The sequence below is a fragment of the Martes martes genome (genome assembly GCF_963455335.1).
Source record: "Martes martes genome assembly, chromosome: 5".
Taxonomy (NCBI): Eukaryota; Metazoa; Chordata; class Mammalia; order Carnivora; family Mustelidae; genus Martes; species Martes martes.
The window spans coordinates 90,046,337-90,062,248 of record NC_137892.1 but is presented as its reverse complement, the minus strand read 5'-3'; the positions used below and the strand labels follow the sequence as shown (position 1 = coordinate 90,062,248).

At 40.0% G+C, this 15,912-nt stretch overlaps 1 protein-coding gene across 2 annotated transcripts in view; it reads left to right on the top strand.

Annotated features, from left to right (window-relative positions):
* The window catches only part of CTNNA1 (catenin alpha 1), a 183,379-nt gene that overhangs the window by 138,488 nt on the left and 28,979 nt on the right, over nt 1-15,912 (top strand). For both annotated transcript variants that reach the window (XM_080803534.1, XM_080803535.1), the window contains one exon: nt 13,052-13,144. In XM_080803534.1, the coding sequence (XP_080659660.1) occupies nt 13,052-13,144 (93 nt within the window). The remainder of the gene's footprint in view (nt 1-13,051; nt 13,145-15,912) is intronic.

Genomic DNA, 15,912 nt, shown 5'->3' with positions numbered 1-15,912 from the left:
TGTTCAGCAGGGAGCCTGCTTCCCCCTCTCTCTGCCTGACTCTCTCTGCCTACTTGTGATCTCTGTCTGACAAATAAATAAAATCTTAAAAAGAGAGAGAGAGAGGGAAGGGAGGAAGGAAAGAAAACCTAGCAAATTACTTTTGCTAATTTCATCGTTATTAGTGGCTACTCAAAAATTTTTAAATTCCAAGAACCTTATAGCTTGCCCCTAGAAATCATTCTCTTGATTGAACAATTCTTAGTATATAGTTGGCTGTTCAGCCTGTTTAGAATCCCCTTATTTTTATCTTGCTTTCTAAATTATTTGGATAAAACATGTCTACATTATTTCCTTATATCCTTTTCGGTAATTTCTGTGATCACCCTATTAATACTGGGATACCTATAGGAATCATAGTTTATATTGTTGTAAGCAGCTGGGAGATTCTGTTAATGTGCTGTCCAATAATTTTTCCCAATTTTCCCCATGAATATTTGGGTGCTGCTGTATATCAGATATCCATTCTGTGGGCTTAGATGCACTCCTCTCACATTTGATCCCTAAATCGGGTAGTCTGGTTGTAGGTTTTAGAGGATGTGCTCTTCAGCACTGCAGTGAAGCCAGGCTTCAGGCTTCTTTCCAGAACCATTTGGGGATGCTAGTAGGGATCCAGACCCAATGTAAAACTCTCAGGAGTTAGAGTTTGTCCGGGGTCACTCTGTGGCAACAGTACTCATTTGCTCATGCATTCATATCCCAATACTAGAGATACTACAGGAGTTTCTGAAAGCATCCCTATGGAGAAGGTACCTGAGGAAGAAAAAAAAGTGCCAGTTTAGGTAGGTGTGGTTTAGGGATACTGCCACTTAAAAATGCTGCTTTTTAAAAAATTGTAAAAGAAATATGAGTTCATTTTAGAGAATTTGGAAAATAAAAGCACAAAGCAAAAGGAGCAACATTTTGGAGTAGATTTATACTTAATTTATGTGTGGGTTGACTTTTAAAAAAAATACACAAAACAGATACACTGATTTATTTTTTGAGGTAAATGATATCATAATTTGTGATGATGTAATGTGTTTTCCTCCTGCTTGCGATATCATAGCCGTTTTATTGTGTTATGAAGTAGTCATCTGTAGTATTTCTGTTGATTGCATACTGGTCCATTTATTTAACTAGTCCCTACCACTGGGTGTTAGGTTATTTAGATTGTTTTAGTCTTTCATTATGACATGTAATGTTTTGATAAACAGCCTTGTTTTTTGTTTTCCGTTTTTCTGGGTGGTTTTTACTCCACTCAGTTTTTTAAGCCAAAATTAATAGGAGTCATCCTTAATTTTTCTTCTTCACCTCATGTTCCCTATTTAATCTACAAGTTCTCGTATCATTGTCTTTCTTTATTCCACGGTCATTTCCCTAGTCTGAGCCATCCTGTCTCACTGGACTTCTGCCACTGCCTCCTGCTGGTTTTCGTGCTTGCACTCTTATCCCTCTCTAGTCTCTTTTTGTAGAGCAGCCAACATGACCCCTTTAAATCAGATCACATCATTTCTTTGCTTCAGGACCCATTCAGCTGTGGCTTTCTAGGCACACTTGAGATAAAATCCTAAAACATGCATTCTTCTGCTGCTGCTGCTTCTTTAAGATTTATTTATTTACAAATAGAGTGTGCATGTGTGCACACGAAGGGACAGAGGCAGAGGGAGAGAAAGAATCTTACACAGGTTCCACACTGAGTGTAGTGCCCAACGTGGGGCTCGATCTCCTGACTCTGAGACCATGACCTGAGTGGGATCCAAGAGTCAGGTGCTTAAGCGTCTGAGCCACCCAAGTGCCCCCCATTCTTAACTGTGGTCCATAAGGTATGCTGCCTGCCTTTCGATCTGCTTCTGGTTTTTCTCTTTCTCTTTTTGTGGTCTGTTGCCCCCCCCCCCCCTTTTAAAAAAATCTTCTGCATGAACACCTGGGTGGTGTTACTGTATGGTAGCTGCTCCTTGGCGTTAGATGCACTCCACTCACATGTGATCACTAAACTGGGTATTAGAAAATACGCTCTTCAGCACTGAAGTGAACCCAAACATGTCAGCACTCCCTCGGCCCTCTGCCTGGAATGTTCTGTCTACTTATCCTCCCACCCCGTAGGCTTTCGTTCACATATTTCCTCTGCATAGAGGCTCTCCTGGATCCCTCATCCCCTCCATTCCAATTTCCACCATTTTTTTTAACCCAATCGCCTATTTTATAGCCTCTGTAACATTTTTCACTCTTTGAAATAATTAGGTCTGTTTCATTTTCTTATTTCTCTGTTCCCCACCTCACACTCTAATAGTATGTAAGTTTGTTGAGAACATGGGCCTAGAACAGTGCCTGAAACATAGTAGGTACTCACTAACTACTACATAAATGAATGAATACTAGTTCTCAGGTAATAAACAGTAAAGTTACTGAGTTGCTCAACCTTAAGATCCCTGGACCACCATCCCCCAGGATTCTCATTCCCTGGTCTCAGGACTGGACCTTGAGAAATTCAGAGCTGAATATTATGACTGAACATCATGGATATTGAGCCTGAGTTATTTGTAATGTTTATACAAAAGAACAGCACAATGCATCATTCTTTCTTTATTTTTTTTTAAGATTTTATTTATTTATTTGACAGAGAGATCAAATGTAGGCAGAAAGAGAGGGAGGACGCAGGCTCCCTGCTGAACAGAGAGCCCGATGCAGGGCTCGATCCCAGGACCCTGAGACCATGACCTGAACTGAAGGCAGAGGCTTTAACCCACTGAGCCACCCAGGCGCCCCTGCATCATTCTTTATAATGTGTACATGAAGGGATGAATTGTAAGATTTTGGGGGATACAAAGATGAAGGGGAAAATTTGGAAACTTTTCAAAGATGAGGTGACTTGATTTGAGAAATATTTTTGTTTGTTAGTTAGAAAGCCACAGTTGAGTGGGTCCTGAAGCATTTGAAAAACCTATAAGTGGGGGTACCGGGGGGGGCGCCTAGGTGGCTCAGTTGGTTGGACATCTGTCTTCAGCTCAGGTTTTGATCCTAGGATCCTGGGATCGAGCCCCACATTGGACTCCCTCTTCAGTGGGGAGTCTGCTTCTCCCTCTCCCACTGCCGGCTGCTCAACCTGCTTGTGCGGGCTCTCGCTCTCTCTCGCTCTCTCTCTATCAAATAAATAAAATCTCAAAAAAATAAAAATGTTAAAAAAAAAAAAAAGAAACCCAAAGCAAATTTTCTATAGTTGAGGGAGAAGAAAAATTGTGATCGATTCTTATGACAGATACAGTGTTCTGATATGTCCAAGTCATTGTTCTAGGCATTAGGGAGGTAGTAATGAATGGAACAAAAATCCTCACCCCCATAAGAGTTATGTTCTACTAGAGAGCGAGAAAGACAATCAAAATAATTTATATGGTCTGTTTATTTTGTATAATGTGATACAAATGACGCTGAGATGATATGTGAAAAAAGTTATCCATTTTATCAGCATTTTAAATGGAAGCTGAGCTAAAACTGTTTAAGTAGTGTTTAAATACATGACCAAAATAAAATTGGAGCAGATGTGTTGGCACTTGCTAACTTGGTTTTTGGAAGTCTTATTTATTGCTTTAAGAGAAACATTTTCTTTGCAGACCAAGTAAAATAGTATAAAAAGGTTATGCTTTAATTTGGGGTGTCATGTAAAGTTGCTTCAAATATATAAATAGTTTCTGAATAGTATTAGGGATAACACATACTTAAAAATGGAAACCTTTTGTGGTGCCTTCTTTGGATATTGCATTATGGAAATACAAGATTGATTTAAAGAATAGAAACCATATACTGATTCTTAAGGTTTTTCCAGTCTCTCTGTGTGCACACAGTCAGTGTCCGGAAGGATGTTTAGGGCTGGCTGCCAATTGGATACTCACTCAGTTATACTCTGTTTTATTTGAAAAAGCAAATAATGGAGTGTTTGCTGTGAAGTTGTTCTTGACTTCTTTTCTCAGGTTTTGGCTAGGACCTCTGCCTATCTCATATCACATTTGTCAGTGGAATCCATTAGGGTATCGAAGTCCCTTTTTTTATGCGAAAGGTACATAGAGGTGTGTCCCCAAGGTCATTGAGTTAGGAGGGACCAAGAGCTGAGGGTCATTACTGGTGAGCTGGGTGATGCTTCTTTTCACCATATTCTGCTCTACCACATAGCACTGAGGGCTTTTCTTTCATCTTGTTATGGGAGGGCAAGGCTGTGCTTCTGGGTGATGATAACACCTTTTATACTTGACTCTTTCTCCCATATCAGGTTAATGATTTCTTTATGTTTCTCTTCAATTTAAAGTGTATTGAGGTAAAAAAAAAAATTTAGTCAGAAATATTAACCTTTTTGTCAATAATGCAACACCCATGTGTCCTTTTTTAATTGCTCCATTCTTTGCCTAGCTCCTTTGGCTGTGAGCAGCCTAATAGCTAAGGAGCAATGTTTTCCCTTTTAATTTTGCTTTCTTCTGAGTTCTTTTTCAATTTCATAAATTGAGAGTGAAATAGGGAAAATGCCATTCATGAAATCTTACCTATAAAAACTATGTATCACTTAATATCCCTTTCCTCTCAACCCCAGACATTTTAAAATGGGTCTCTTAATATAATGAACCTGCTAATATAATGAACTTGCTACAGTGAGATATCTTGTTTTTCTTGTTCATCTTGTTCATTGTTTTGAGTATTAACCAAAAAGTAGGGTCCCTGGTTGTCTCAATCAGTTAAATGTCTCCCTTTCGCCCAGGTCATGATCCCAGGGTCCTGGAATCAGGTCCTGCATCGGACACCCTGCTCAGTAGGGAGCCTGATTCTCCCTCTGCCTCCTCCTCCTCTCTCTCTCTCTCTCTCTCTCTCTGTCTTTCTCAAAAATGGATGAATAAAATCTTAAACAAACAAACCAATAAGTAAATGTAATTGGTGTGCTTTTGAGTTGGATTATCACTACTTGTTGCACTGCCCTGTGCACTACCCATACCCCAAAGTATTTTCCATTATCCAGGACTTTATTGGCTTGATATGTGTATTTTTACTGCAGATTGAATGATCTGCATTATTACTTTATGTTCTGTGGTTTAGCTGATAATGCGCAGTAAAGTAGCCTTGAAGAAGGCTCTGTGAGGAGTATTTGAATAGAATACTAACCTTACATGATCCACCTGTAACATCTTCAGCATTTTCTCAGTGCTTCTGTATAATACTGTAGACTGAAATTCTTGTAGATAGCAAATTAAATGAAGCTTCAGTTTTCTAGGACTGTAGTATGTTTAAAGAAGTTGATGTTCTTGGGGGGAATGCTGACCTTGGATTCCAAAAGAATTTACTAAGCCTATTGAGCTTGGTCTTCCCACATTTTCAAAGGTCTGCAAGTTCATATGCATGAGTCTGCAAAACAAAAGTGTCTTGTGTGTACTATTTTAACACCTCATACCCCAAACTAGTGTTTTTGGCTGAACTTAACTACTTACTCAGATTTGGGGATGGTCTAGAGAAGGCAGTAGATGAACCTTGTTCTCAAGGAACATCAGGATTCTTTTCTCTTGGAACATTGATAGGAATGACGAAAGAAGCACGCCTAATCTTCATCCTGCTCAAGAAGAGTATAGGACTTCCTGTTTGCTCCTCAGTAGAGCTGATGAGCTGATGTTTAGGCAGACACCCTTTCTACCTGTACTGATAGATTATTCAGGCAGTTAGATAGAAATAGGGAACTTCAGTGGGCCATATGATAACCAAGTAAATGGAAATGATTACTGTATCATCTGGGTGGTGATTTACAATGAAAGCCTTTTTTTTTTTTTTTAAGATTTTATTTATTTATTTATTTGCCAGAGACAGAGAGAGAGGGGGAGAGAGAGAGAGATCATAAGTAGGCAGATAGGCAGAGAGAGGGGGAAGCAGGCTGCCCGCTGAGCAGAGAGCCCAATTCAGGGCTCAATCCCAGGACCCTGAGATGAGGACCTGAGCCAAAGGCAGAGCCTTAACCCCCTGAGCCACCCAGGCGCCCCTACAATGAAAGCCTTTTTAAAAAAGATCAAATAGCCAAGCTTTTTAAAATAGTTTATGGTGTTTTATTTTTTTAATTTTTATTTTTTAAAAGATTTTATTTACTTATTTGACAGAGATCACAAGTAAGCAGAGTGGTATAGGCAGAGGTAAAGGGGGAAGCAGGCTCCCTGCTGAGCAGAGAGCCCGATGTGAGGCTCGATCCCAAGACCCTGAGACCGTGACCTGAGCTGAAGGCAGAGGCTTAACCCACTGAGCCACTCAGACACCCCTAAAATAGTTTATGGTGTTTTAATAAAGTCACAGTTTCTGATCCTGTTACTAGAGATGTTTATATTTATTTCCTGTCTCTCCCTAAATTAGATTTGATATGGCTTATTTCAAATAAAGACATACATGATAAAATAAGATAGAAAATCAAGACCTAGGAAAAGAATAATAGACAATTTTGAACTATAATTACCACAACTCCATTTGGATTTGGCATGGAACTCCTTGGTAGCAGGGGGGAAAGGACGAAACAATCAGTTATGTAGTTCTTGCCTTTAGAATAAAGGGAGGGTGCCTATTTTTTCATGGGAAATAAGCGTATCCTAAAAATGGGGAAAGAATCCTTACATGGAGCTTCTTTTTATATATTTATATATGAAGATCATTTAGTGATTAAATAGATAGAATCCTCAACAGTTTAATACCTAATACAGTGACAGATTCCACATGATTACCTTTGTTTTGGTATTCTGCTCATTTCTCTCTAAAAAGACAAGGTCACAGCATTCAGTTGCCAGGGAGTTGAGATGCAAACAGCTGTGATCTTGTGAGGGGTCTAGCATGTAGCCTTCAGGCTCCCAGGGACAGTGGACAGAGGGCTGAGAGTCAGGTCCTTCCTTCTGATCATCCCAGTGTGGCTTTCTCCTTTCTTTTCTTTTTTTTTTTTCTTTTTTTTTAAAGACTTTTTTTTTATTAATTTGACAGAGATAGAGACAGAGAGAGAGGGAGCACAAGCAGGGGGAGTGGGAGAGGGAGAAGCAGGCTTCCCACTGAGCAGGGAGCCTGATGGGGGCTCATCCCAGGAGCCAGGGTTCTTGACCTGAGCCCAAGGCAGACGTTTAATGACTGAGCCACCCAGGCGCCCTCCTTTCTTTTTAAAAATATTGTACAAGCTTTGTTTATGTTTTAAATGTATTTTATAAAGAGCATATGTTTACTTACTGTTACTCAGTTTAGCAGGGTTTTTTTTTCCAGTTAATTAGAGAGTTTTGTACATACACATTTCATTACCGTTACGACATGTGGATTCATTTTTAACGTTGCATTTTGTTCTCTTCTTCTTTACCCTCTGTTTCCATCCCTCCTTCTCTGTTTCTGATTATCTTTCCTCTTTTGGATTAATTGAGTCCTTTCACCTCTTATTTTTATCCCTTCTTCTTGTTGGAAGTGGTAAACTCTGTTTTATTAGTAGTAACTGTGGATATTAGAGCATGCATGTTTAACTCAGAGGTTGAGGTTAATCAGTATCTTTTCCTCTTCTGAAACAATGTCAGTATCTTAGAACGCTTTCACTTCCATCATTCTCCAACTTAAATATCACTGTTGTCCAATACTTTGGTTAAGTTTTAGCCCCATTAGTGTTGCTGTATTCATTTTTTCAGCTTTGCTTAAATTGACCTGATACATAATTTTCATTGCTTCTCATTATTTCTTGCGTGTTGTTAAACCCTCCGTCTGGAATTACTTCCCTTTTTCCTGAAGGATTTTTCTTATAAACTGCTTTAGTTGGGGTAGGGAAGTTCTGTCTGGAGTAAATGCTCTTAGGTTGTTTTTGGTTTTGTTTGTCTTAATGTCTTTATTGTGTGCCTAATCTAGAAAAAATAATTTCATTGAGTATACAGTCCTAGGATGATCTCTCCATGTCCGCTCCCCTGCCAAGTGATTTGAAGGTACTTTTTCCCCATTTCTGGCTTCTAGTTGTTGCTCTTGAGAAGTCAGCATTCAGTCTCACTGAGATTACTTTGTGAATAATTTGTATTAACTTTCTGGCTGTTTTAAAAATCTTGTCTTTGTTGTTGTAAAGCTTCACTGTAGTATGTCCAGGTATGGATTTCTTTTTATTCACCCTGCTTAAAATTTGTCTTCTCAAATGTGAAATTTAAATTTCCTCCACTCTGAAAATTGTTTAACCGAAATCTCTTTCACTATTGCTCCTTCCCCATTCTCTGTGTTTCCTTCTGTATCCTTCATAGTTGAATAGTAGTCTCTCTCAGTCTAATTGCACATCTCTTGTTTTTGTGTGTGGTTTCCATATCATGAAAATTTCTTGTTTTTTCTGAATAATTTCTTCAGTTTAACTTTATAGGTTAGTAATTTTCTTTCCATCAGTATTTAGTCAATATTACTCTAGACTTCTAGAAGAAGTGGAAGTTACTAATTTTCTCTTGAAGTTCTACTTTGATCCTTCTCCAGTATGCCTGGTCATTTTTTAGTGTATTTTTCCTTTGTATACTTTCTTTTATTTCTGTTAACATAAGAAACACTTTTTAATACTCTGGTTTTTTGTTCATTTGAGTATCTGCCATCATTATGGATCTGATTACACAATTGTTTTGCTTACTCCTGCCCAAGATAGCTTATCTCCTTGTGTACTTCTGTGTTTTTTATTGTAAATTCAGATTCCTGGCATTATGCATATGAGAATTCTTTGAGGCCTGGGTTTAGATTATCTTCCATCTGGGAAAATTTCCATTTATATTTGCTTCTCCTAGTTGCTTAGGGATACCGCTAATATATGACGAGATCAGAGGCATTTACCTTGTGAGGGCAGTGGTGGTGTTGGTTCACTAAAAACCCAAATTCTGATCACACAATGGCTCATACTCCATTTCTTTATTCCCCACCCTTGTATAAACATTGTTTTCAGTGCTTGCGTTTTCCTCTTTGAGTTTCTGCTTTCTCATATCTAGCCTCTGATAATTTTCCTTAATTAATTACCTGGTTGGCTCTGCCTTAACAACAAGATTTTTGAGGTATAAATTACAGACTATAAAATTCACCCTCACCCCTTTTAACTATACAATTCAGTGATTTTTTTTACTAAATTTACAGAAGTATGCAGCCATTACCACAATCCAATTTGGAATTTTTCTATCATCCATGCATGCTTCATTTTTTGGTAGCTTATCCTCTGTTCCATCATCATTTCCCTTGTAGATTTGGGAGTAACTGGTAAAAATTTGAGTGGTTCTGAAATTTATATGATGTGCAGTTGGGACTTCTTAATGCATGACAGACTTGGAAAATTGAGTTATTATTTTTTTCCCTTTTTTGAGAGTTCAGACTCAGCCATTTTAAAGAGGAAAATTCAGGTGGTCGCTTGATGAAAAGCCTCAACGGCAAGTAATTTAGTTTAGTTTTTTTTTTTTTTTAAGATTTTATTTATTTATTTGACAGACAGAGATTACAAGTAGACAGAGAGGCAGGCAGAGAGCGAGAAGGGGAAGCAGGCTCCCTGCTGAGCAGAGAGTCCGATGTGGGGCTCGATCCCAGGACCCTGGGATCATGACCTGAGCCAAAGGCTTTAACCCACTGAGCCACCCAGGCGCCCCAGTAATTTAGGTTTTGAACTTCCTCCTCTTCAGCATTATGATTGTGGTATCACCACGTAGGCTTAAAAGCTCCCTTTTCCAAAGTTCTTCTCACTTGTTTTACTCCGACAAAGTGGGCGTAGGCTGTTGGGTCATTAATAAATGATTAATTTATTACCAAGAACAAAAAGAAATTTTAACTTCTTCACACGGTCCAGTTAAGTAAGGGGCAGTGGAGCAACTTAGCCAAATATCAGTGAGAAGCAGTTACTCGTGACAGTGGGAACAGTTTGTGCTTGAGTTTAAACAAATTTCAACTTAATTTAAAGTCATCAACACATGTTATAATAGAGAAAATACTGTCTAAATGGGGTATTTTTCCACTAGGGAACTTCATAAATTTTACTTCAGAAAAGAAAATCTAGTATAAGGGTAGGGTTTTCCTAAATGTTTGAAACGTCTTTTCTGCAATATGCAGATGTCATATTTGTTGACTGATACAGCTTGGCTTTGAGATTTTTTCTTTCTCCACAGCACAGATTGTTACTGCACTACTCCAGAAACTAGCAAAAATCTAGAGGTTTTTTTTTTATATATTTAAAATCAGGGAGTTGCTGGTTTTCTGAAATGTTCTGTTCTTCTGTGAGGTCCAAATTTACACAGTGTAGGCATCAACCATGCAAGAGGCCTTCATGATTTCAAAGCTAGTGGTCATAGTGTCAGTCTTAGCCCACTTCTTGGATTAGCAGGAATGAAAGACGAAGTTGTTAATACACAAGTTACCATGATGGCAGAGATGCAGTCATTTATTCTCAGCACAAATCTAGGGGTACTGTGCAGCACTCTGCCAGGTTCTCTACAAGCGAGCTGCTCTGAGTATTTTTAATTCAAACTTCCAGATCTTCTTCAGTTTCAGAATTAGTTGTTTTCCCAAATTTTTAGAGCCCCAGGAGACATTTAGAAAAAGCCCGTCCTCTCACTCTCAGCTTTCACTGTCTTCAAGCCTGGCACTGGTATATGAGGTTAGCCTCTCAGCTTCTCAGAGAGCTATGGTTGAGATGTTGCATTTGCACATTTGTCATTGTTAGAAGTGAGTAGCCCTGTCCCTGGAGGGTGAATAGAAGCTCATTCATCTGGAGAAGACTGTCAGTGACAGGCGCCCGCTTCTTCCTCCTCAGCCAGGCAGGGTGGCCTCCTGAAACAGGCAATGTACTCATGTAGAGCATAACTGCTTCAGCAGTACATCAGAAAGCATCTCAAGTAATGTTTTAAAAGAAAGAACAAGTCTTCCATAACCTTTATTTTGTTTGGTGTTGTATCAGGAAACAGGAAAGATGATTTACAGAAGTTACCCATTTCAGCCTCAGCCACACACCATCATCCTCAGGTGTCTGATCTGCAGTGGGTGATAGTTTACATAATGTTTGCTTCTTAATTTAAGTGTTTTTCTAGTTTTTACAGATTCATAAAATTGGAGAGTATGAATTGAAATAAAATTGTGGTAGTTGTGACTAGACAGTAGAAGATAGAAACACAGTGACAGACCTTCCTGAATTTAACACTTGGCTGGCCTCCCAAATGGCAGGAGTGGGGCAGGGGTGCTAGGTCTTAGTATGCTCACCCCACCAGGAATCTTTTTTAGTCCCAAACTACTAATTCAGTGATGAACCTCAGATTTTATATTTGTTTTTCAAAATGCCTTCTTAAAGAATTGAAGCAATGGGAGTTACAGATTCATGAACACATCTGATTTAAGCTTTTTCCTTCACTGTAGCCTCATAAATTCTACATTTGAGGGATTATGTGTTTTAGGAGTTTTGTATTCTATAAAATATAGTTTTGGTCATATTTTGCAATAATTTTTTAAGAGAGGGAGAGAATGGGGGAGGGGCAGAGGGAGAGAGAGAATCTTAAGCAGACTCTGCGCCGAGCACTTAGCCTGACTTGGGGCTCCATCTCACAACCCTGAGATCATGATCTAAGCCACAATCAAGTGTCAGATGCTTAACTGGCTGAGTCACCTGGGTGGCCCTGCAGTAACTTGAAACAAACTAATAGAAGTCTACAATCAACTCTAGCTATATATTATGATCATGAAGACCAGTGTCTCTTTGCCCAGATCCAGATGATACTAGAAAGTGGAATTGTAATCTTTAAGGGGAGTATAAATGGGATTTCTTTATGGGATTTTGAAGTCCCCGAACATTAAGGATCTGACTTAATTTTTCACTTTCTTACATGTTATGTTTTAAATTGCATGCTAGTTTTTTTGTTTCTTATGGTTAGGATTCTGATAGCAGTCTTACAGAAAGCTGATAATCCCTAACCATACTATTGCAAACAACTGCTGTAATAATATGTAATTTTTCTTATGCCTTTATGTGCTTATGTTGGGTGGAGGAGTGAAAATCAAAGGTTATTGCCCTTGCCCTTGTTTACTCTGGCATTTAAGCTCCCAGAAAGTGCCTCTGATATTCAGCTGCCTACGCCTTTGTCATTCATAACTCAATTTGCAACTGGGGGAAAGATGTGTCTTAGCACTGTGTATTCATTTGGTCCTTGGCATTGCTAATGGTATTGGCAAGCCTGTTCATTTAGAAACAGGGGTAAGTGATCACGGCCCTCACAGTTGCTCCAGAGCAGCCTTCTCAGCCCCAGCGGGCCTCAGCAGAGCAAGTATGACACAACCTGGAAAGATTATTTCTGGATACCTGAGCAGTGTCACAGAGATACTCAGATAGGAAGGATAGGATTTTATTTCAAATGAAGCGGTACCATTCAGCAAAGAGGCCAGCTGTCAGTGCTTTCGAGAACCCACTCGAAGAACAGTTCTGCTCTTAACCGTGGAACATCAGCCCTGTTACATCGTACGTTTCTGAGGAAGACGGCCTTGGGCACATCTTGATGTCGTCTTAATACTATTTCCTTATGTGAAAAATAGCTTTATGTTCAAGTAAAACTCCTTTTGGCTTAGTAAGCATCCAGTCACCTGTCACATGAGAATAGCAACTCAGAATCTCTATTTCTTTTCTTCAAGAACAGCTGCATAGTATATTTTTATTTGAGGATACCAACTATTCTTTCCCGATGCCCTTGGTTCCTTAGCTTTTCTCACGTTGTCCGCACCACGAGAACCTCTTTCTGGAAGCTACTGTTCCGGCAGATTCGAGCACATGTAAAACCTTGAGTTACACGCCTTGAAATCTCTAAGCTTCTGCCACCAGCTTAAAGTGTGGCCTTTGTTACAAGTATATACAGTGGCACAGAGATTTTTAAAAAATCTGTTTGTTCTCTGAAGTACGTAATCAATCTGTGAGAAATAAAACACCATTGGTGCTCTTGGCGTGTGTTCTGTAGAAGATCAGGGGTGGGAGTAGGTATACATGTGTTTTCTTCAGCCATCAAAAGAAAAATCTTCAAAGATCTTTTTATGGTGTTCCTTCTTCTAGGTTGCCAACTTGGCCTGTTCCATCTCAAACAATGAAGAAGGTGTAAAACTTGTTCGAATGTCAGCAAGCCAGCTGGAAGCCCTCTGTCCTCAGGTAAGGTATGACTGGAAATGTTTATGGTACCACCCAAATGGATTTCAGTTAGGGTGAAAATGAGGTTTATTTTTTTTAGTTTTGTTTTTAGGACTTTACATTGAAGTCTTGGGGTACAAAACACTGATCCAGAATTCATGTAGCTTGGAGAAATTTGTGTTTAACTTCAAGTGACATTTCCCTGGGGCATCACATGTTACTATCCTCTTGCCCTTCATTAAAAATGCATAGTGTCTTAACCGCTGGCACATGGAGGGGGTAGTGACCACACTATTTGATCTGCACACTCCTTGAGAGAGGGCCATTTGTAACATCTGGCAGTCCTGCAGTTAGGGTAGGTACCTCGTGAGCCTGACTGTAGAAACAGCCACCCGCCTGTGCTCCTCCTTAATGCCTGGGATTTGGATCTCTGTGTTGGAGGGAACAAGATTCAAGAGCTAGAATCGTTACTCTGTAATGTCCTAAAATACATCCCGATACAGATATTAATAATGTAATTCAGCCAGCTACTGAATTAAAAGCTTGAGAACTTTTCTCCATTTATAATGACATATTGGAAGACTGGCGATTGGGCTAGGTTAAGCATCTGGGAAAAGACTTTGAAGCACATAGAAGAACAGTAACTTTGTTAAATGCCCAGTGTGTTGTCTGCCTCCTTTGAGGGGAACGGACTGTGTCTGTGCCTGAAGCTCTTTGACAGTCACAGGTGTTCTTAAGCAGTACAAGTGCTGTTTCCCATGGAAGACGCTGCCTCTGATTTCTCACGTAGAGACTGCCATATTGGCATACTCTGAGGATTTACATTCACTCTCGAGATGTCCTGCCAGATGGCAGTGGCCACAGATAGAAGGACACAAAGCAGAGGAACTGGAGTAACAGAAAACAGGTCCCAGAAATGAAGTTTCTATGTTATGTCTGCAGCCAGCATTAAAATATGTTGAGGTCTTATTTATGTAAACAATTCCTGACACTCAGGATAGGCCACCATGGTAAGTAATACCTGGTTGTTTATCTGGGATCCTGACTGGTGCACAGGTTAGTTAGGGAATTTGTTCTCCTCTTACCCATGTGGATGTAATGTGCCAATGAGAGTTGCTTTGTCTAAACAGTAGTGTGATGGGCCACAGAGTAAATCCATATTACGTGATGGACATCTCCAGTTTTAATCCCATTGTGAAATCTGGTGGGAATCGGTAACTATAAAGATAGAAGCACAGTGGATTCAGTCACATGTAGAAGGTTCATGATGACCAAATTATATGAAGTAGATTTAAAGTAGATTTCTAAGATTTGGCCTTCTTTCCTCAAGTTTGCCATTTTACCCTATCAGCACTTTGTTTTTAATGTCTTTAGTTCTCCATTTGGTTTTGAAATGCTTGAAAAGTGACAGTGCGTTCACATATCAGCTGAAACAGATGGTAACATACGCTGATCACACCTACCAAGATTATTTATATAAATGATCTTAACGCCTAGGAGAAAAATCGCGTGGAGAGTCTAGTAGATCTAATGAAACGATGGTGGGCATAAATCACATGTGGCTGGGCTGTAGTGTGCTGGTTTGCATTTGCTATGGAGATCATTGCTTCTCTCTCGGGTAGTTTCCTTTCTTCTACTAGGACACACCCTCAAAGGAAGTAGGCCTAGACAGTGCCCAGACCACACTTGGTATTGGGTTTGTGTTCTGGATAAAAGCATTTCTCTAGGTGTGTTTCTTCTCTCCCAGACCCTGTCCTAGGCTCATTTCTACTCATGCTCAGAAGCCAGGCTGAGCAGTCTCCTTGAGGCAAATGGAGCTGGCGTTTGCAGGCATGGCAGTGACAGACTGAGTACTGTGTGGTGTTTCTACACAAGGCAGGGCAATTCCGCTCCAGACCATTGTTGCCAGGTCCTTTCTTTTCTTTATTTTTTTTTAAATTTTAATTTTTTTAAAAAAGATTTTATTTATTTGACAGACAGAAATCGCAAGTAGGCAGAGAAGGTGGGGAAGGGAAGCAGGCTCCCCGCTCAGTAGAGAGCCCAATGCGGGGCTCGATCCCAGAACCCTGGAATCATGACCTGAGCCGAAGGCAGAGGCTTTAACCCACTGAGCCACCCAGACGCCCCTATTTTTTTAATTTTTAAAAAGATTTTATTGACATGTTCGTCAGAGAGAGAGAGCACAAGCAGGGGGAGTGGCAGGCAGAGGGAAAGGGAGAAGCAGCCTTCCTGCTGAGCAGAGAGCCCCATGCAGGACTTGATTCCAGGACCCTGCGATCATGACCCAAGCTGAAGGCAGATGCCCAACTGACTGAGCCACCCAAGCGCCCCTCCTTTTGTTATTTTTATTTATTATTTCTAAAAATGATTTTGTTTATTTGAGAGAGAGAAAAAGCTTGAGTAGGGCAGAGAGAGAGTGAGAAGCAGACTCCCCGCCAAGTGGTGAGTCCGAAGTGGGGCTTGCATCAAGATCATGACCTGAGCTGAAGGCAGACGCTTAACTGACTGAGTCACCCAGGCATCGCTCCTTTCATTATTATTATTTTTTAAGATTTTATCTATTTATTTGACACAGAGAGAAACAGCAAGAGAGGGGACACAAGCAGGGGGAGTGGGAGAGGGAGAAGCAGGCTCACCATTGAATAGGGATCCTGATGTGATACGGAGCTTGATCCCAAGACCGTGGGATCATGACCTGAGCCACCCAGGTGCCCCCTCCTTTCCTTATTTTTAAAGAGAAGTCAGCAATTCAGATTTATTTCTCAGGTCTCCTTTTTAAATGATAGGTA